This window comes from Hemitrygon akajei, unplaced genomic scaffold, assembly GCF_048418815.1.
Source record: "Hemitrygon akajei unplaced genomic scaffold, sHemAka1.3 Scf000038, whole genome shotgun sequence".
NCBI classification, from domain to species: Eukaryota; Metazoa; Chordata; class Chondrichthyes; order Myliobatiformes; family Dasyatidae; genus Hemitrygon; species Hemitrygon akajei.
This window is the reverse complement of record NW_027331924.1, coordinates 7,371,520-7,393,954: the sequence shown is the minus strand read 5'-3', so window position 1 is coordinate 7,393,954 and position 22,435 is coordinate 7,371,520. Positions and strand designations below refer to the sequence as shown.

At 46.7% G+C, this 22,435-nt stretch overlaps 1 protein-coding gene across 1 annotated transcript in view; it reads left to right on the top strand.

The window, feature by feature from the left end:
- Positions 1–22,435, top strand: part of LOC140720209 (zinc-binding protein A33-like) — a 75,586-nt gene that overhangs the window by 4,525 nt on the left and 48,626 nt on the right. Inside the window, exons 2-4 of the mRNA XM_073035096.1 lie at positions 19,386–19,472; positions 20,177–20,272; positions 20,691–20,924. Coding sequence (XP_072891197.1) covers positions 19,386–19,472; positions 20,177–20,272; positions 20,691–20,924 — 417 coding nt within the window. The remainder of the gene's footprint in view (positions 1–19,385; positions 19,473–20,176; positions 20,273–20,690; positions 20,925–22,435) is intronic.

The following is a 22,435-nucleotide window of genomic DNA, read 5'->3' as shown; positions in this document are numbered from 1 at the left end:
TATCCACACACACACACACACACACACACACACACACACTCGTCGGGGCGCCGTTACAAGCTTTTTGCACCGATCTTTTTGGTGATTGCTCATCATACGACGTGTCTTGGGCATCTGAAACCTGGCGGAGCCCATCCCTCTCCAGGCGTTTTTGGAACCGGCTGGATTGGAACTCGGGAGTCCGGCGCTGATGCCACTACGTCACCAGCCGGTGTAGTGTTCGTGATTCAGTACAATTTCGCGAGCTACAATGGCATAATTTACTTCAATATTTTGTGTCTGATAAATGGTTACTTTGAAATGCATATTTACACTGGAAGCACATTTAATTGATAAGATTACTCGGACGGTTCAGTCACCTGCGTTGGGACAAATTAGCTCCCAATGGTCTTCCTATAAATTGAACAGTTTAATCGCTATCCGTCACCGCGGGAATTTCACCTGTTTGATGTAATCGATTTGTAAATAATTTAAAATCTTTATTTAAATCTGTTGAAATCTCTCCCTGTGGAGTGACTGAATTGTATTAAAAACCCGAGGCATGTGCTGCCTCAGCATTTCATTCCGAGAGATCGCGTGTAACACAGGGGGGCCAAATCACTGGACAGAGAAAATGTCTGCATTGTTGGATATGTACAGGAGTGTAGATAAAATATTGTACGTGTTCATTGCCGTTGTTGGAGTTCCCGGTGAGTGAGCAGAGGGATTCATGTTTGGAATTTCTGATTGTTACCGGTGTGAACCTATTCATGATCATTTTACAATCTTCCAACTTGATGATCATTGTACAAATATCCGTCAGAGATATCGATCCTGTCAAATCGACTTTCCGATTTTTCATATTCAATGACAAAGGGAACTAAACCTCTGTCTCTCCTCTAACTCACGGGTTCGACTCAAACGCTGTTCTTGCCTTTAATGACACCTTGTCCAGATTTGTCCCGGTGCTGAGGACAGGTAGCTCTCCGAGAAGGTGTGACTGGGGGGGGGGGGGTTCATTGTCAGGTTCACTGTTTCTGATTTATTGATCAAAGAGAGCCCCTGGTGCTGTGTTTCGCGTCTCCCTGTGGCGTCTGTCACAATCGTATCCCGCTGCCTTTTGGTCAGTAATGTGGTCTCATCACCCGATCCGGTATCCAGGGATCTGCTCACGAGTGTTATCGAATTGAATTGCGGGGTAGAATTCATCCGTTAACTGAGCCACTCAGTCTCTGTTTGCTAATACTGTTTCCAGTGTTTTCAGTGTGTTTCTCCCCTCTGTATCTCATCTTGGAAACATCAGATGCTGATTTTCCAGAGTCCTGGTCAGTCACGGTTAAGTCAGTGAAACCGGCCCGATCAGCGACTGGAATCGGGATCAGCAGCGATCGTTGTTGCTCATTCAGCTCGTTTATATCGCCGACGATTGCCCACCACATTGCGTTATCTCCACACTGAAAAAGAACAGTTCAGAGATAGTGTGACCCGTGTCTGGTGCTAGATTAGCAGCCGTTCACAGACATCTTTAGCTGCAACTCGATCCGGTGTTAATTACCGGAGAATGTGTCAAGTAATGCCCAGTGTCTGTTTCTCTCCATCTCTCTCTCCAGTGAATGTAGTGGCGATTGTGATCCTGTCCCAGGGAAAGTGCGGCCTCTCTACCTGCACCACTTGCAACCTGGTGGCCATGGCAGCGGCCGATCTACTGACCGTTGTCACCAACGTCATTTTGTGTGAAATCAAATTATATTACTTCCGGTGGAGTTTTCTGGGTATCACCCCTGTGTGCAGTGTTATCGACGTACTGAGCTTTACAGCCACACACTGTTCTGTCTGGTTCACCGTCACTTTCACCTTTGACCGGTTTGTCGCCATTTGCTGCCAGAATCTGAAAACAAAATATTGCACCGGGAAAACTGCGACTGTGGTTCTAACAGCAACCGGCGTACTGTTCTGTCTGCAAAATGTTCCCCGATACTTCACATGGGAATCCCGGATGATCATCGACAATGTACCGTGGCTCTGTGTTACCAAGGACAATTATTTCACTGACCCCTGGTGGGTGGGATATGACTGGCTCGATACGGTTTTAACCCCGTTTCTCCCTTTCGCTGGGATCCTGCTGCTCAACGCTCTGACAGTCAGGCACATTTTAGTGGCCAGTCGGGTCCGTAAGGGGCTGAAGGGTCAGAGCAAGGGGAAAAATCGCAGTGACCCGGAGATGGAGAGCAGGAGGAGGTCTGTGGTTTTACTCTTCACCCTCTCCGGCAGCTTCATCCTCCTGTGGATGACATACGTTGTAAATGTCATGTATTATCAGGTCTCAGGGAAAGGATTCGAATTCAATGATTCTGAAGTGATCTTCATCTACGTCGGGTTTTTTGTTGAGGAATTTCAGCTGCTGCACGAACACGTTTATTTACGCGGTGACTCAGTCGAAATTCAGGGAGCAGGTGATCAGCGCGGTGAAATATCCGGTCACCTCGGTGCTTCAGTTCATTAATAAAGCCGCGTCCTGAGCACAAGCCAAAGGCAGTTGCAGTGAGGGTTCCAGCTCCTCACATTCACCCCCTGATCACCCAGGTGTTATTCCCGGCAGGTTGTCGCATCGACCGGCAGCTCTGGAACGTTAGGATAGTGTGTGTTTTGTGAGGGGCAAAGCGCCGTCCTGGAGACTCAGTACCGCATTGGACCTGCCAGATGACTGTCAAAGACCTGCACCGGAACGCTGTCCAGCCATTGGTCTGTGCATCTGTCCATCTATTCCCTTTGCGGCCCATCAACCTTACAGCCCACAAAACGGCAGGGATCTAGTCGATTACTGGCTGCCTAATCCAATGTCAATCACTCTACTCTCCGCCTTCCCCTTGAATGATTTGCTAATGTAACAAAATATGGGGCGGGGTTCGGTTAAAAGGCGTTTGACAGATCAAATTAAAGTCGGATTCCCGCCACTAACTGGACTGGAGTGTGGTGCAGAGAATGAGAAAAAAAAACCTTCACTGCTTCTTTTTTGAATAAAATTCTCTCACTTCTTGTTTTACTCCGTTCCCCCATTAAGCTAACAGTTACGCATTCTGCAGTGGTGTTTCCTTTATGCTCATTATCCCAACAGTCTTGCTATAATTCTCAATCCCACCAACCCCTTAGCTTCTGATTTGCCGGGTGGAAGGTCTTTATCCACCGCTGGAATTGTATCAGCTTTTGTAACTCAACCTCTTCGTGCATGTTGAGACCCATAAGAAGACCCATAAAACTCATAAGAAGTGGGCCAATGAGTTTCCAACAGTAAATCTGACCGACCGCTGGAATAAATTGTGTTAAGAATCATCAAAACCGAAAAGGCATGTGAATAAATTAGTGCTTTACACAGACAAATTTCCTCCACCCAGTGTACGCCTAAAATGATGGCAACAAATTCTTCTCTATGTACTGATATCATGGTTAGTAAGTTGTGTCTTTGTCGTTACCTGTAATTAAGGCACAGAAACAGCCAGAGGAACGTCTCAGTTGTTAGCTTTTTATGCTTCTGCAACAGTTAATATATCATAATAGTTTTCCAAAATATACTGATGAACCAACAGACTCTCGGACATTGCAGAATTCTTAGACTTATTAAGCTCTGTGACCTAAAATCAGCTAGTCAGAGGCAAAACAAGATGGGGTTTCAGAGAACGTGACATTGGGGAATATTGCGTAATCCCACAATCCCATCTTCCCAGCGCGATAAGATCCAGCCACCTAAACTTGAAAACACTCTTCGTGTGATGTTGCCAACCGTCCTCGAACACAACTTCAGCAGGATGGTAATTTATTTCTCCCATCTAATCAGTCCAGTTTGTTAATGTCAACTGCAATCTCCGCAGTTATACTTGGTTCATTTCAACCAGTAAAGCTGAAACAGGGGACCACCTTATTGCGCCAGGACTCTTCCGAACACTTTAAAATTGAAGATGACGCTGATCTCCAAGTCACACAGCCATAATCAAGAACAGATCCAATTAAAGAAATGAACATGGTCGACAATGATATTCATGTAGCTCCCCAGAATACCCATATAGACAACTGGGAATATTTAATGTTATTTTTTTCTGATATGACGCTTCCATGCCAGCTGATTATCCATCCACATGCCCGGAAATCTTACCGTTATAACGTCTTGAAGAGTTTGACTATATCATTTCAAATCAACTGCATGCCTATTAATCACATTTATAAAACACAGAACTTGTTCATGAGAGACTGAAAGCTTAAATTCTCATATATTTGCCGACTGTTCAAAATTATTAACTGCTAATTGGATCAAATATACAGTATACTTGCAATTTATGCCTTTAAGCCATAACGCTCCATCATCTGCATATAGTGATTTACACACCTCAGTGCCTGTCTCAGAGAGAATATCATTAATCACCCAACGTTGTGGGCTCTGCAGCGGCATGTGGCAAGAAATTCCACAAATTTACCACCCTTTGTCTGAAAGATTTCCCGCATCTCTGTTTTGAAAAGGCGCCCCTCTCTCCTGAGACTAAGCCCTCTTATCCTAAACTCTCCGACCATGGGAAACATCCTTTCTATAATTCAATCTAAATTACTTCCGGACTCCGCCTCCCGCTACGGACATGTAAGACTTAGTTGCTTATTGTCCGTCTTTAATCTCTCCCTTTTCCGATTCAAACTTTCAAATCTTAACTTTATTCAGTCGAATTTGTATCACAATAGTTATAATTATGGCTATTCGAAGAGCACTAGATAGATAGATAGATAGATAGATAGATAGATATATAGATAGATAGATAGATAGATAGATAGATAGATAGATAGATAGATAGATAGATAGATAGATAGATAGATACTTTATTCATCCCCATGGGGAAATTCAACATTTTTTTCCAATGTCCCATACACTTGTTGTAGCAAAAACTCATTACATACAATACTTAACTCAGTAATAATATGATATGCATCTAAATCACTAACTCAAAAAGCATTAATAATAGCCTTTAAATAAAGTTCTTAAGTCCTGGCGGTAGAATTGTAAAGCCTAATGGCATTGGGGAGTATTGACCTCTTCATCCTGTCTGAGGAGCATTGCATCGACAGTAACCTGTCGCTGAAACTGCTTCTCTGTCTCTGGATGGTGCTATGTAGAGGATGTTCAGGGTTTTCCATAATTGACCGTAGCCTACTCAGCGCCCTTCGCTCAGCTACCGATGTTAAACTCTCCAGTACTTTGCCCACGACAGAGCCCGCCTTCCTTACCAGCTTATTAAGACGTGAGGCGTCCTTCTTCTTAATGCTTCCTCCCCAACACGCCACCACAAAGAAGAGGGCGCTCTCAGCAACTGTCCTATAGAACATCTTCAGCATCTCACTGCAGACATTGAATGACGCCAACCTTCTAAGGAAGTACAGTCGACTCTGTGCCTTCCTGCACAAGGCATCTGTGTTGGCAGTCCAGTCTAGCTTCTCGTCTAACTGTACTCCCAGATACTTGTAGGTCTTAACCTGCTCCACACATTCTCCATTAATGATCACTGGCTCCATATGAGGCCTAGATCTCCTAAAGTCCACCACCATCTCCTTGGTCTTGGTGACATTGAGACGCAGGTAGTTTGAGTTGCACCATATCACAAAGTCCTGTATCAGTTTCCTATACTCCTCCTCCTGTCCATTCCTGACACACCCCACTATGGCCGTGTCATCAGCGAACTTCTGCACATGGCAGGACTCCGAGTTATATTGGAAGTCTGATGTGTACAGGGTGAACAGGACCGGAGAGAGTACGGTTCCCTGTGGCGCTCCTGTGCTGCTGACCACCGTGTCAGACCTACAGTCTCCCAACCGCACATACTGAGGTCTATCTGTCAAGTAGTCCACTATCCAATCCACCATGTGAGAGTCTACTCCCATCTCCGTTAGTTTGTGCTTTAAGATCTTGGGCTGGATGGTGTTAAAGGCACTAGAGAAGTCAAGGAATGTAATCCTCACAGCACAACTGACCCCATCTAGGTGAGAGAGTGATTTGTGCAGCAAATACGTGATAGCATCCTCCACTCCCACCTTCTCCTTATACGCAAACTGAAGCGGATCCCGGGCGTGCCTGGTTTGTGGCCTCAGATTCTGTATTATCAGCCGCTCCATCACTAGACGAAATCCCGACCCCTCTAACGGAAAATCTAAACAAAGCTGACGAATTCTCGGAAGAAGCCCCTTGGGTCAAGAGATTGGAATCTTGAATCACCGGTATCTGCACTGAAATAACTCAACTAAAAGAGAAATTTGAAGAAGAAATTGACTCTCTGAGCCTCGATCTTAAAGAAGTTAATCGAAATGCGGCTGATCTTTCTTCTCGTTTGGAAAAGGCTCAACAACGGATCGTGGATTCGGAAGCTCGATCGCGTCGGAATAATATTCGAATTGTTGGATTAAAAGAGAAATCAGAATCTGCCGACACACTGGATTATTTTGATAAAATGTTTCAGTCTTTACCCCCGGAGCTTGAATCGGCTCACAGAACCGGTGCTTTAAAATCTTTGGATGAAGGTAAAAACAGGCATGTCGTTGTGCGTTTTCTCCGTCTTGGAGACAAGGACCGCATTTTTAAGCTTGCAAGAAAACAAAGATTATTTAAATTTCAAGGTTCAGAAGTTCGTTTTTTTTCAAGATTTTCCACGTGAAATTGTTGAGAAACGTGCTGCATTTGAATCTTCTATGAAATAACTTTTCAAAAAAAGCTCTTTCCATTATTACAATAGCCAGACAAATTAAGGCTTTTTGTTAAAAATTCTGGAGTTCGTATTTTTGATGATCCAGCCGAAGCATTGCGTTTTATTTCTTCTTTGTCTGACGAGTCGGATGTCAAATCTGACGTTTGAATAATTTATAATTATTTGACTGTCTTGTACTGTAAAGCGATGAAATTGGAAGATATGATGGTTATAGAAAGTTTTTACCTTTAAATGTATTCTTAGCTTCGAAAAAGACTGGTTTTGGTGGTTTTAACCTTCGAAGATATAGCAGGAGAACTGTTGAAAGACTCTAGATAATTTTGAACCATCTAGTTTTATTTTCTCTGCAGCATTTAAATGAACCAACGTTTTTTTCTGTATGCTTTTTAAAAGTTTTTTAGTTAAGTAATTGCTTCGATTTCTTTACGTTTTAAAGAAAGACTGGACAATTTAATGATGGCGATTGTTTTTCCTTTTGTGCAAGTATTTCAACCACGACGAGTCTGAAGCCTGAAGTTTGAATGATTTATAATGGCTTGAGTGTCCCGCGGTGTAAAGACTGATAAGACTGGAAGATCTGGTGGTCACAGAAAGTATTTAGCTTAAAATTCATTTTTATTTTTGGCAAAGACTGGTTTGGTCGGTTTTAACCTCAGAAGATATAGTGGGAGAACTGTTGATAGGCTGTAGTTAAATTTGTACTTCTAGAACTTTTTACTTTTTGCAGCATTTAAATGAATTAATTGTTTGGTTTTATTCTGTATGCTTTATTGAAGATATTTTAAGTAATTATTTGATTTTTCTTGTGTTTTAAAGATAGATTGGATAATTTAAAGATGGCGATTGTTTTTCCTTTGTGCAAATATTTCAAGAATTGTTTTGGATGTGTTTTTCTTCCCTTATCTAATACTATGAATGTTACTTTCAAATTGAAGGTCGTTTTGTTTTATAGGAAAAACACTATCTTTTTTAAGTTAACTTTACTGAGACATATGTCGACTGTAATGAGATTTATGTCCGGTAGAGGGAGGTAGAAATTACTTTTTTATATCCACGTAAGCGGAGCTTTAACAGCATCGATGCTTTTCCTGGGGCGTGCGTCGATAGATATCGACTTTTTTTCCCGGGCTTTATAGTTTGGGAGGTTTTTTTTTCTTTTTTTACCCCCATTATGGAATCCCGGATTATTTTTATTGTTGTTCATCTCCGCCACTTTCGATCACTTTATTCTGAAAATATTTTAACTAAAATCATCTCTATGAATCAAACGGGCTTTATTAAAGGCCGTTCTCCCCTTCCCCCACCACTACTCTGCAAACCCTTCTCCCTCAGATCCCGTCGTCAACTCCTGGGTCCTCAGTGGTGGTAGAGGGGAAATGGTTAGGTTCCATCTTCCTCTCACCCCAACCCTTCCCTCTCCAATGACACTACCAGCCTCCTTCCCCCCTCTGATCCCATCTCTCATCCGTGCCGGGTCTTTACCATTCCCTCCGACGTTCAACTCTCTGAGGCACAGCAATCTGTCCTCAGTAAGGGCCTCAGCTTTATCCCTCTTCGCCCACACCTCACCGAGTTCTGCGTATGCAATGGCGCTGAGCTCATCTTCCGCCGGCTCCGTCTCCGAGCTTATTTCTTTGGCAAGGACTCTCCTACTCCCACCGATGACCCCTTCTCCCGTCTTCAACACTCCTCCTCTTCATGGACACGCCCTCTGGTCTTCTGCCTGCTCTGGATCACTTTATTGCTAATTGCCGACGGGATATCACCACACCCTGTTCTAATTCCAACCTAACTCCTTCCAAACGCTCTGCTCTCCGCTCCCTCCACACCAATTCCAACCTCACTGTAAAACCCTCTGATAAGGGGGGAGCCGCTGTAGTCTGGAGTACTGACCTCTACCTGGCATAGGCACAGCGACAACTCTTTGATACCTCCTCTTATTTACCCCTTGATCATGACCCCACTAAGGAGCGCCAGGCCATTGACTCATATACCATCACCAACCTTATCAGTTCTGGGGATCTCCCATCCACTGCCACCAACCTCATAGTTCCCACACCCCGCACTTCCCGTTTCTACCTCCTACCCAAGATCTACAAACCTGCCTGTCCAGGTTAACCTATTGTCTCAGCTTGCTCCTGCCCCACTGAACTCATTTCTGCATACCTTGACACTGCCTTATCCCCCCTTGTTCAATCTCTTCCCATCTATGTTCGTGACACTTCTCACACTGAATTTTTTCAATGATTTTAGGTTCCTTGCCCTCCACCGCCTTATTTTTACCATGGACGTCCAGTCCCTATATATCTCCATCCCCCACCAGGACGGTCTCAAAGCTCCTTGCTTCTTTTTGGATTTCAGACCTAACCATTCCCCTCTACCACCACTCTCCTCCGTCTAGCAGAATTAGTTCTTCCTCTCAATAATTTCTCCTTTGGCTCCTCCCACTTCCTCCAAACCAAGGGTGTAGCCATGGGCACCTGCATGGGTCCCAGTTATGCCTGCCTTTTTGTTGGCTTTGTAGAACAGTCCATGTTCCAACTCTATACGGGTATCCATCTCCCTCTTTTCCTTCGCTACATCGACGACTGCATTGGCGCTGCCTCCTGCACGCATGCTGAGCTCGTTGACTTCATTACTTTTGCCTTCAACTTTCACCCCGCCCTCAAATTTACCTGGTCCATTTCCGACACCTCCCTCCCCTTTCTTGATCTTTCTGTCTCCATCTCTGGAGACGGCTTATATACTGATATCTACTATAAGCCTACAGAATCTCACAGCTACCTGGAGTATTCCTCTTCCCACCCTGTCTCTTGCGAAAATGCTATCCCCTTCTCACAATTCCTTCTTCTTCGCCGCATCTTCTCTCAGAATGAGACTTTTCATTCCAGGACGAAGGAGATGTCTTCCTTTTTTAAACAAAGTGGCTTCCCTTCTTCCACCATCAACTTTGCTCTCAAACGCATCTCTCCCATTTCCCGCACATCTGCCCTCACCCCATCCACCTCAACCCCACTCGGGATAGCGTTCCCCTTATCCTTACCTACCAGCCCACCAGCCTCCAGGTCCAATGTATAATTCTCCGTAACTTCCGCTACCTCCAACGGGATCCCACTACCAAACACATCTTTCCCTCCCCCCCCCACCTTTCTGCTTTCCTCAGGGATCGCTCCCTACGCGGCTTCCTTATCCACTCGTTCCCCCCCCCCCCCCCCCCCATCCCTTACCACCGATCTCCCTCCTGGCACTTATCCTTGTAAACGGAACAAGTGCTACACCTGCCCTTTCACTTCCTCCCTCACCACCAATCAGGGCCCCAGACACTTCACCTGTGAGTCGTCTGGTGTAGCATACTGCGCTCGGTGCTCCCGGTGTGATCTTTTATATATTGGTGAGACCCAACGCAGACTGGGAGATCATTTCGCTGAACACCTACGCTCGATCCGCCAGAGAAAGCAGGATCTCCCAATGACCACACATTTTAATTCCTCTTCCCAGTCCCATTCTGATATGTCTATCCAAAGCCTCCTCTACTGTCAAGATGAATCCACACTCAGGTTGGAGGAAAAACACCTTATATAACGGCGGGGTAGCCTCCAACCTGATGGCATGATCATTAACCTATCTAACTTCCGTTAATGCCCCTCCTCCCCTTCTTACCCAATCCCTGACATATTTAGTTGTTTGTTTTTTTTCTCTCTCTCTCTCTGCCCATCACTCTGCCTGTTCTCCATCTCCCTCTGGTGCTCCCCCTCCTCCTTTCTTTCTCCTGAGGCCTCCCATCCCATGATCCTTTCCCTTCTCCAGCTCTGTATCACTTTCGCCAATCACCTTTCCAGCTTTTAGCTTCATCCCACCCCCTCCGGTCTTCTCCTATCATTTCGCATTTCCCCCTCTCCCCACTGCTTTCAAATTTCTTAGTATCTATCTTTTCAGTTAGTCCTGATGAAGGGCCTCGGCCCGAAACGTCGACAGCGCTTCTCCCTCTAGATGCTGCCCGGCCTGCTGTGTTCCACCAGCATTTTGTGTGTGTTGTTTGAATTTCTAGCATCTGCAGATTTCCTCGTGTAATACCTTCAGTCCTGTGTTCAGTGTTTTAGATTCTGTGCGTCTTTTCCATTGCAACTCATCCTGTCGACTGCCAGGTTGCCCTATCAGCAGCCTCTCATTGCCAGCAGTCTCACAACATACTGTCTCAGTTCACAAACCAACTACCTCATCCTCGGCGGTAGCACATCGGTTCCCAAACCACTTACCTAACTCACAAAATTTCTTTTCAGTCCCTGCTGACATTTTCTACCTGTCATTGGTGCCAATATTTACCAACAAGTCTGGTTGCTCGCCCTCCCCCTTTAGAAGGCCAGGGACCTGATCGGAGTCATCCCTGTCCCTGGCACCTGGACACATCTCACCATCCGGGTGACTCTATCGCCACCACAGAACCGCTGGTCGTTGGTTGACAACAGGAGGAACTCTAACCCTGTTACGGCGGAGGGAGGATCGGGTGAGAGTTAATGTTCTGGAAATGGAGGGGTTGCCTCATGGATCAGAGGGAATGAAGGGTTGGAGAGGCTTCAGTTGTTTCCTCTGTAGCGATGGGGGCTGAGGGGAGACCAGAGGCAGACTGAGGCTGAGTAGAGATCTGAGAGAAGAGAACCGACATCGTTTGTTCACCAGGTGAATATCTCATTTACCAGAGGACGTGATTTCAAGGTGAGTGTGGGACAGTTCAAAGACGATGTGCGGCAGAAGTTTCCCTTTTACACAGAGCGCGCTGCGTGCCTGGAATGTGCTGCCGTGGTTACTGGCGGGGAACGATACCACAAGGGTTTTAAAGAGGCTTTTGCACAGACACGTGCAGGGAACGGAGGGATCTGGACATTGTCCAGGATTAATATTAAGTTTCGTTGGATTAATTATTTCGGCAGAACATCGCGGAGTTCGGGGCCAATTCCTCTGCCGTATCACTCGGTTGTCGGTGAATTTTTACTGCGCCCTCTCTGGCTTTCTCACAGCCGTCCTGTTGCTCGGGGACCGGAACCGCACACAACACTCCCCGTGCGGTTACGCCGACGGCCAGTGCTACTGTCACGTGACATCTTGACTCCTGTACCACGTCACCGCCCTGTCTATCAACGTTTACCTGTGTCCCGGTCCTCCATTAGGTCGTGTCATTCACTGTGTTTCCCCGACTCCATATTGACTTCGTTCTCTATCCCTCTCCCCATCCTTTGCTCCATTCTGTATCTCTCGTTCTCCATGTTTCTTCCACCCTCTCTCTTTCACACACATACACACACACACAGACACACACACACACACACACACACACACACACTCACACACACACACTCACACAGACACACACACACACACACACACACACACACTCACACAGACACACAGGCACACACACACACGCGCAACACACACACACACTCACACACACACACACACACACATACACGTTATTTCTATCATCTTATTATCCTTCATCCCGCATCCAAAAAAACGCCACTTCCTCCACTTTGTCTCAAACTCTCTCCGCACCCCTGCCCCATTAGCACCCCTTTCCACTATCTCCACTTTCTGTCCCTGTTCCCTCACCCTCTCTTTCTCTCCATCTCTTGTCTCCCACTGTCTCTTTCCCACTCTGTCTCCCACTTCCGCCTACTCTCTTCTCCCTTCACCTATATTCGCCTCTTCCTCAACGCTTCCACTCTCTGTGCGCCTCTTTCCCAGTTCCCCTTAATCCCTTCTCGCCCTTCCCTTCCCTCTTACCCTCTGTTCCCCGTAGCAGCTTATCTCGGATCCCTTATCTATCACCCTCTGTCCCCTTTCTTTTCTCTTTCCTCACTTCTCACTCCTTGTTCCGCTCACCCTCTTCCAAACTCCTTCGCAGATTCTCCACTCTGCTCCATTGTCCTCTCTCTCCCTTTCTCCCCGTCTCTCTCTCTCCCCTAACTCTTCGTCTCTCTCTCTGTCTCTACACAGATACTTTTCCTCAATTTCTCTATCTCCTCTCTTTCCTTCATTCGTTCTCTTTCACACTCTCCCACTCTTTCCTCCAAACATTCTTCCCTACTCAGTCACTAACCTGCATCTTTCCCTTATTGTCTCTTACACCGTTTATGCCTAACCTTTCGCTTGCCTCTCGTTTCCTTCCCAATTCCCCCTTTCCTGTAGCTTGCTGTCTCCTCCACCCACCCGTCCAGACCAGCACCCCTCCCCCACCCCGCACTGTGATGACGGTTTTACACACTCAGTGGATTACAGATGTTGTATAACTTCTCGTCGGTTGGAAAGATTCAATGTTCTCTCAGAAGATAAAGTCATGTGGTTCCCGGGAGAGGACTGTTTGTTTCCGTTTAGTGTGCTACAGAATAGGTGGCGGAGGAGTGTGGAGAACAAGGGGGAGAGAGAGGGTAAGTGAGGACGAAAGAGAGGGGTTAGAAGAGGGGAAAGGAGAGGGATAGAGGGAAGGGGAGAGAGAAGAGGGGAGGAGAGGTGAGCGTAAATTGGAACATTTGCTTTCAATGAAAGTGAACAACTTTTGATTCGCATCCCCTCCATAAGATCAATTCATCACCTCGGGACTGGGAGTGCGGGGTCGCGAAATGTGAGGGAACAATTAATTAATTGAACGAATCATACAGACCAATTAATCACAGCACCGCATTAGGGAGATTGTGAAGTTAGTGGTCCATCTCTCAGGAAGACAGAATGTTCGACGTGTGTGGGGTCTTTGATAACGTGGGCTGTTTTATTGAGGCAGAGAGATGTGTAAACAGTGTCCACAGTTTCCTTGATGTACTGAATTTGTTCACAGCTCTCTGCAGTGTTTCCGGTGGTGGCCAGTGCTGTTGCCGTGACAACACGACCAGTTTCCGCACAGGATGTGTTCTGTAAAAATAGATGATGGTCGTCCAGGAGGCGCCGATTTTCTTCAGCCTCTCGAAGAAGCAGAGAGGCCGCTGAGCTTTCTTGGCGATAGTGTCCTTGTGGCTGGACAAGGACAGGCTGTTAGTGGTGTTCACTCTCAGGAGATTGGAGCTCTCAACCCCCTTATCCTCTGCCGTTGATGTAAACAGGAATGTCTGCATCGCCCGGGCTGACTTCCTGTTGCCAGTAACCAGCTCTATTGTGTTGGTGAAATGGAGGGGGTGGGGAGTGTTGATACCAGGTCACAAAGCTCTCCAGCTCCGACCCGACACGCGGGTGGAGAAGGTTTACAGGAGTAAATTCCAACCGTGTGCAAACAGCACTGGCTCTGTGAACACGGGTGGAACTGTTCAGACTGACTGAAGGATCTATTTACGCGCTTTCCCCGAATCTCGTCCTGCTCTCTCACTTTTCTCACTCTCACCCTCTCTCTAGTCTCTCTCCGCTTCTCCTCTCTCATCCCAAACTCTACTATCCCTCCCCTTCACTCTCCTCCATTACTCCTCACTCCCTCCGCCTTAAACCACTCTCACACTGACCCCTCACCCTCTGCTGACTCCCTACCTTCCTGAATCCTACATCACTCATATGAAACATATTCCTCCCGCGCCCTCCTCATCCAGCCGAAAGGCTTTATCTGCTGTCTCTTCCGCAGGTCACGGATTTACTCAACTTCCGGTGACTCTGATTCATTGTCAAACCCTCAGCGGAGAGGGAGGGAGAGGGCAAGGGGAAGTATCAGGCCATTGGGAAGAGGGAGAAACAGCTGAGGGAATTGGGAAGGGGGCGAGGGATGAGGGAGACTAAGGGATGATGAGATGTGGGGAGAAGTAAGTGTGTAGAAGGAAGAGAGATAAAATGGGTAAAGAGTTCGGGGGAAGTTGAGAAGCGGGAGATACCGGGAAGATGGAGAAACAGGACTGAGTGGAACCAGACAGGAGAGGAAGTTCACTCTCATCCTGTCCATATACCTCTCCCTATACGTCTCCCTCTCTCACTCCTCTCTCTCTCTCTCTCTCTCTCTCTCTCTCTCTCTCTCTCTCTCTCTCTCTCTCTCTCTCTCTCTCTCTCTCTCTCTCTCTCTCTCTCTCTCTCTCTCTCTCTCTCTGTGTGCAATAAATGCACGGATGGAGGGAAGGATATGCAGTCTGGTAGAAAGGCGGAGCTGGATTCACTGAACGAAGTCAATGCCGATACAATCAATTGCTGTCTCGGTCAGTTTCACTCCTCCCTCTCCATCTCCGTCTAACTCATTTCCCTCTCTCCGTGGCGAAGGACAGATGTGACAGTGGTGCGGTGAGAAAGAGAGTGAGGGAGAGTGATGTTCAGAGACAACGGGTAGAATATAGGGGGAGAATGGGAGAGTGCGGGTAAGTAGGTTGAATAGGGTGCGCGCGGGATGAGCGAGTGGGTGCAGTGAGAGAGGGTGAAGAGAGGCACCGAGGGAAGGAGGAAGGAACGTGGAGGGTAAGAACGTGACCAGAGATAGAGGGTGGGGAGGAAGAGAGGAAGAAAAATTTTACGTGAAATTTGGGCAAACAAGAGAAGGAGAGCAGGAGAGCGGGAACAGGGGTGTGATAGAGAGGGAGGGATGCAGAGAGGGGGAAAGGAAGGAGTGGACCAGCATGGAGGTGGGAGAGATGCAGAGGGCTGGAGCGGAGGAGAGTGTGGGAGTGATTGCTAGAGTAATACGGGGAGAAGTTTGTGTGTGTGAGTAAGAGAGAGTGATAAAGGGGGAGAGAGAGAGAGACTGCAATGAACAGTCAGGTTGAGAGAGGGACAGAGGGAGTGAGAGCACGTGGAAGAGATGGGTAAGAATGGAGGAAGGGAGAGAGGTGCAGGCAATGGGAAAAAAGAGGCAGAGAGGAGGAGGTGTAACGGAGAACAACACACACAAAATGCTGGAGGAACTCAGCAGGTCAGGCAACCTCTATGGAAAATACTACAGAGTGGGCGTGTCGGACCGAGATCAGCAAGATGAGAGGATTCGACCAGTGGGGAATGGGAACTTCCCGCGGATGCTGCGGGATTGTTTGTTAGATTACAGTGTGAGAAGTACAATATATAATGAAAAACACAATCCCAAGTCTAAAACAAAGAGTGAAAGAATTGATAAAGGAACAAGTGATACGAACAATCTACTAAACAAGTGTAAGCAGAGCACAGAATCATTGCTCTGAGAGAGGGGGTGGAGAGGGGGCTAGGAGGAGAGTGGTTGAGGGTGAGAGGGGGAGAGGGGTGATGGGGAGAGTGGGGGAGACTGGAGAGAGGGGTGGAGAAAGGGAAAAAGGGAAGGGGAGAGGGAGGGAAGAGAGGGGTGAGAGTGAAAGAAAGAGAACGTGGGGAGAGAGGGTTCAAGAGTAGGAGAGTGGGGTATACTGGGGAGGAAAGAGTGAAGCAGAGAATTGGGAGAGAGTGGGGCAGTGTGGATGAGGGGAGGAGAGTGTGAGAGAGGAGAGAGAGTTGAGAAAGTTGAGAGAGGGGAGGGAAAGAGAGAGAAGAGAATGGTAAGGAGTGAAAGTGAAGTTTGTAGGCAAGAGAGTGGGGAGGGGGAGGGACAGAAATGGATGGGTATGGAGTGGGAGGTGCCTCACTTCATCTTGCCTTGATGACGGATGCTGCTTTTCCTTTTGCTAAGGCAGAGGTTGATGGACTTTAGATCGGTCAGGGCATGAAAGGATACGCGGCGAAGGCAGGAAAATGGGGCTGGGAGGAAAAATGGATTTACCATGATGAAGTGGCGGAGCAGTTTTGATGGGCCAAATGGCCTAATTCTGCTTCTGTCTCTCCTGGTCTTATGGTCCAAGAGCAGCCTCTCATTCAATGAGAGCAAGAACAATGAACTGGTTATGGACTTTGGAGGAGGAAACAGGAACCCATGAGGCAATCCTCATCGGGGCTCAAAGGTGGAGACGTTCAGCAACTTTAAATTCCACAGTGTTAACATTTCAGACGATCTGTCCCGAGCCCGGGACACAAGTGCAATTACAAGAAAGCAGGAACTGTCTGTCCTTGCTTAGAAGCTTGTGTGGATTCAGAATGACATCTAAAACCCTGACAAACTTCGACAGATGTGTGGTGGGGAGCATGTTCAGTGTTTGCATCATGGCCTGGTATGGAAACACCAAAGCCCTTGAAAGGAAAATCCGTCTAGAAATTGTGGGTATGGCCCAGTACATCATGGGAAAACCCTCCTCACAACTGAGCACATCTCTGCGGAGTGCTGTCGCAGGAAATCAGCATCCATCATCAAGGACCCCCACCACCCAGGCCATGCTCTCTTCTCAATGCTGCCATCAGGAAGAAGGTGCATGAGCCTCAGGAGCCTCAACCCCAGGTTCAGGAACAGTTATTACACTCCACCAACAGGTCCTGAACAAGAGGGGATAATTTTACTCAAATTAACTTGCCCCATCACTAAACTATTCCCACAACCGATGGACACAATCAACAACTCTTCATCTCATGTTCTTGATGTTTATTTCTGGGTTATTTATTCGTCTTTTTTCTTTTATATTTGAATTTTGTTGTCTTTTGCACACGGTTGTTTTGTTTGTCCAGTTGGGGGAGATCTTTCATTCATCTTATAATGGTTCTGGAGTTTACTGAATTCACAATATAATCAAATTCCTGGATTATACATGGTGACATGCGTATACTTTGATAATAAATTTACTTTGCACATTTTAAATTATACCTTTCAATTTGTAAATAACTCTCTGAAACACAAGAGCGGGTCGTGAGCTCAGTCTGCTGGGTAAATTATTTTGTTCTGAGCTGAATGGTCGGCCCAACACTGTGACCCGTCTTTCGAGGCACACCAATTACTGGAAATATTCATCAATGTAAAAAAAAGCGGACCCAACACGGACCCCTGTGGAACACCACTGGTAACTGGCAGCCAACCAGAGTGGGATCTCTTTATTCCCAGTCTCTGTTTCCTCCCAATCAGCCAACGCTCTATCCACGTATGTACTTTCCAGTAATTCCATGGGCTCTTACCTTGTTTAGCAGCCTCATATGCGGCACCTTGTCAAAGGCCTTCTGAAGATCCAAATACACAACATCCATTACATCTCCCTTGTTTAGCCTACTTGCAATTTCCTCAAGAAATTGCACTAGGTTTGTCAGGCAGGATTTTCCTTTAGGGAAACCATGCTGAGTTCTGCCTATCTTGTCATATGCCTTCAGGTACTCCGTAACCTCATCCTTGACAACCAACTCCAACAACTTCCCCACCACCGATGTCAATCTAACATGTCTGTAATTTCCTTTTTGCTTCCTTGCCTACTTCTTAAATTGTGGAGTGACATTTGCAATCTTCCAGTCCTCTGGAACCACATCAGCGTCTGGGCTCTGTCCAGAATTGTGGAAACTGGCCTTTCACTGGAGCTGGGACAGACATGGGTAAAGTCAGAAAGTTTCTTCAGTACTTCACCGACCAAAATTATCTTTTCCACCCTGTGACGTGGAATGTCCAGTCCTGTTCTTTTCCCTGTCTTGTCACATCTGTCTTGTCACAGCACAATATGCTCTCGACATCTCCACTTTCATGGCATGAGCTAATTTAATAGTTGTTTTAAATAGTTACTTAACCCCGGTTTTACACCCCAGTCTGACTCTCTTTACACCGTGAGAAAAAAAAATTAAACACCGAGCTGCTGGAGGAACTCAACGGGTCAGGCAGCATCTGAGGGAAATGGCAATCGAGGTTTCGGGTTGAGACAGTTCAGCTGAAGGATCTCGACCTGAAAGTCGATTTTACATTTCTCTCCAAAGATGCTGCCTGACCCGCTCAGTCCCTGGCGTTTCTTACTCGAGATTCCAGCATCTGCAGTCTTTTGTGCCTCTCTGGTCAGAACTTGCCCCCTTCAGTCCGGCCTCAGACTGAACCTGGCTATTCTCTCCGGCTTCATTTCTGTTCTGCTTCTTCTTCAGCCCATCACGCCTACCGGGACACAGGCCGCCAACAGCACCTGGTCAGAGTCCCCTGTCCAGGGCGAAGGTTACCGACCCTGTGGCTTCTCCTTTCACCGCACGACTTCAATCGTCTTCCAGGGGAAGGTCCTTCCGATCCCAGGGATGAGGCCTTTGAAGGTTCATTTGACATTTCTGTGCACTGCCATTTTTCGGGACGAGGTTACAAACCCCAGGCCCAACGCCGCCCCTTTCGGAACCGGGCTCAGGCAGTCCATGGCCGAGTTTACATTTATGTTCTGATCTGTTTAATGTGTTGCTGATCCCAGCCTGCGATGGAAATTACCACTATTACTTCCCATTGAACACATCCAGCAGCAGAATGTCATTCCCGAGACTGCAGCGCGCGTAGTGGACAATCGCGGTACTGCAGGGGATCAGCAGCTCCCCGAAAGTGAAGGCATTCTGAATCAGGAAGTGCTGGGAGTTAACATGGCTTCGAAAGGACAGGCCGAGAGTTTGAGCGAGGAGGTAATTTGTCCCGTCTGCCTGGATTTCTTCATCGACCCGGTTATACTGGAGTGTGGGCACAACTTCTGTCGCTCTTGTATCACACGATGTTGGGAAAGGGAGCAGAGAAACTCCTGCCCGGAATGTAGAGCGGTGTTTACTGACCGCACCCTCAGGGTGAATCGGGCCTTAGCAAATCTGGCCGAAAAAGTCCGAAAGCTAAACCTGAATCCGAAAGGGAAGGAAAGTAAACGTCACTGCGAGGAACATGAGGAAGAACTGAAGCTGTTTTGTGAAACGGACAAGACACTGATCTGTGTGATCTGTAGAGACGCGCAGGAACACAGAGAGCACCGCTTCAAGCCGATTAAAGAAGCTGTTACACTCTACAAGGTAAAACTAAGCCGAATCTGATCTTCACTCTATCCTCCATTCTTCTGCCTGGGACCACAGGAGCCTTCACATCGAACACATTATTCCCCGCAACTTTCGCCATCTCCAACGGGGTTCTACCACCAAACACATCTCTCCCTCCAACAGCCCAGACCCACCCCTCCTCACAACTCTGCGCTCTCTGTAAGGATCATTCTCTATGTACTGTAACTCCCTTATCCATTCGCTCCTCTCCACTGATCTCCCTCCTGGCACTGACACCTGCAATCGGGACAAGTGCTACACCTGACTCCTAACCTCCTCCCTCGTCACCATTCAGGGCCGCAAACAGCCCAGTTCCTCCCGTTTCTTCCATGGCCGATTATCCTTTAGTATTAGATTTCTTCTTCTCCAGCCCTTTACATCTTCCACCTGTCCCCTCTCAGCTTCTCACTTCATCACCCTCCCCCACGTTCCCCCTCACGTTGTCTCACCCATCACCTGTCAACTGGTTCTCATCCCCAACCTTTTTATTCTGGCTTCTGTCCCACTTCTTCCCAGTCCTAATGAAGGGTCTCATCCCGAAACACCGACTGTTTATTTCCCCTGAATAGATGCTGCCTGACTCACTGAGTTCCTCCGGCATTATGTGTGAAAATCGGGTTTGATCACCTGTTGCTTTTGATGCATCTTTGTTTCTATTTCCTTCACTCTCTGACCTCCAGGATCAGCTAAAATCTTCCTTAGACTCTCTCACAAAAAAGAAATCAGACTTCCAGGAAAAGGAGCAGCAACAGAAAGAGAAGATTTCCGGAGTTCGGGTGAGGCTTCCTGAGCGGAATTTCTGATAACACTGTTGAGTTTAGCTCCCTTTAATGCAGAATAGCAGAGTATTGCAGCTCCAGTGACCAGGGTTCGACCCTGACCTCTGCTGCTGTCTGTGTGGAGTTTGCATGCTCTCCCTGTGGCCATGACAGTTTCAGACACATCCCAAGGACATGCTGGATGAATGGTTAATTACAATTAACCGTGTGAAGGTGGGGGAGGGTGTACGTGAATCAGGTGGGAGTTAATGGGTCAATGGGGAGAATAGGTTTCAGGAAAATGTGAGAGAATGGTGTTGACAAGAATGCTCTCAGAACTAGCATGTACTTCAATGGACCGATTTGGGCACCTTAATGTCAGAAGGAAATACAACAGTGCAATAAAGAAAATTAATCTTCACCTTTAATTCGACAGGAACAGTCACACAGCGTTCAGATCCACATCACATCCCAGTTTGCTGAACTGCGCCAGATTATCACTGAGAAAGAGCAGAGCTTACTCAGGGATCTCAGGAAGGAAGTGCAGTGGATTCTAAATCCAATGGAGCAAAATCTTCGGGAGATTCAAGCGAATATAAGGTTAATTGAGGAAGACATCTCAAAGTTAAAGGAACAGATTAATCAAAAAGACGGTGTGATATTTCTCAAGGTGAGGGATTACATTTCAATCTATTTTGTCAAATTGAACTAAATGAACAGTGGTATATTTGAAATAAACACAGCACAGAGGCCAATTCTACCAAATCAATTGCCGCTGGGGGCGATCTCACACAGATTGATAGACTTGTACATCGCGCCATCCAATCACTCCGCTAATGATGTTCCAAAATGTCCAAGATATATATTCGCTCATTTGTTAGCAACATACTATATTGAATCGATGAAACTTTAGCGTAATTAATCGTAATTTAAGCTGCAACAAATCTGTCAACAAAAGATATGATATCTGCCCGTCCCCAGCTCAAAACATATCAGAGCAAAGCATGAATACATATCTTTTTCCCTTCGTTATTGTCACGCCCCCTCACGTGACCAGTTACCTATTGATGCATCTGTTCAGGGTTGTTGTTTCCCCAAAACTGGACTTCCACAGCTTCTGTACATCCCAGGACAGAATGTAATCTTCTCTGAAATGATTTACTCTGATCATAACACAGAGCTGCTGATTGTGCCCTTAATTACCGCATTAAATATCCTCTAAAACTCCCATTAACACCCAGTTCCAGTCACAGGCTGTGAGTGTGTCTGGTGTGGTGGGTGTGAGGGTCTCCCTGTCAATCAGTGAGAATAAAGAATGTGACCCACACATCAGACTTATCCTCCATATCCGGTTTCCATCAGATTACAGAAACTTCCACTGTCTCTAATTTTTCAGATAAGTTTTACATGGGATTGTGTCCCATTCTCCATCATGAGCAGGCCATTCGGTCCATCTTCTATCAATTTCCCCTCTGCACAAGCCTCCTGCCACCTACTCACTGCACCCAGCAACAGTACCCTGAACTCCCTGGTCCCTCATGTGTTTATCCAGCCTCCCCATTACATTCAATCTCTGCTGTTCTACTTCAACCACTCCTGTGGCACTGAGTTCCACATCCTCTTCACTAAATTTCTTGTGGGATTTATTAAAAACCACCTGACATTTTATCTTTGACTGAAGGTCTCCCCACAAATAGAAACATAGAAACAAAGAAAACCTCCAGCACAATACAGTCTCTTTGGCCCACAATGCTGTGTCGAACATCTACTGACTTTAGAAATTACCTCGAGTTACCCATAGCTCTCTATTTTTCCAAGCTCCATGTACCTGTGTAGGAGTCTTGTGAAAGACCCTATCGCATCCGCCTCCACCTTTGTTGCCGACAGCTCATTCCACCCATTCCAAAACACTTACCTCTGACATCTCCTCCGTACTACTTCCCAACACCTGTGTCCTCTCGTGTTAGCAATAAATCGAGGTACTTCTTCCAACAGCACACTATCAAATCCATCACTAATCTTAAATTGTTCCATTTTATCATTCTGACATCTTATCCAGATGAAAATGCACAGCCTGTCCTGTCTTTCCTGTAAGTTTCATCCTCTCAGTAATGGTCTAATTTTCAGAAACATTCCCTGTAATTTTCCCCGTGGTTCTGTATTCCTGGTGTGTGTTTGTGA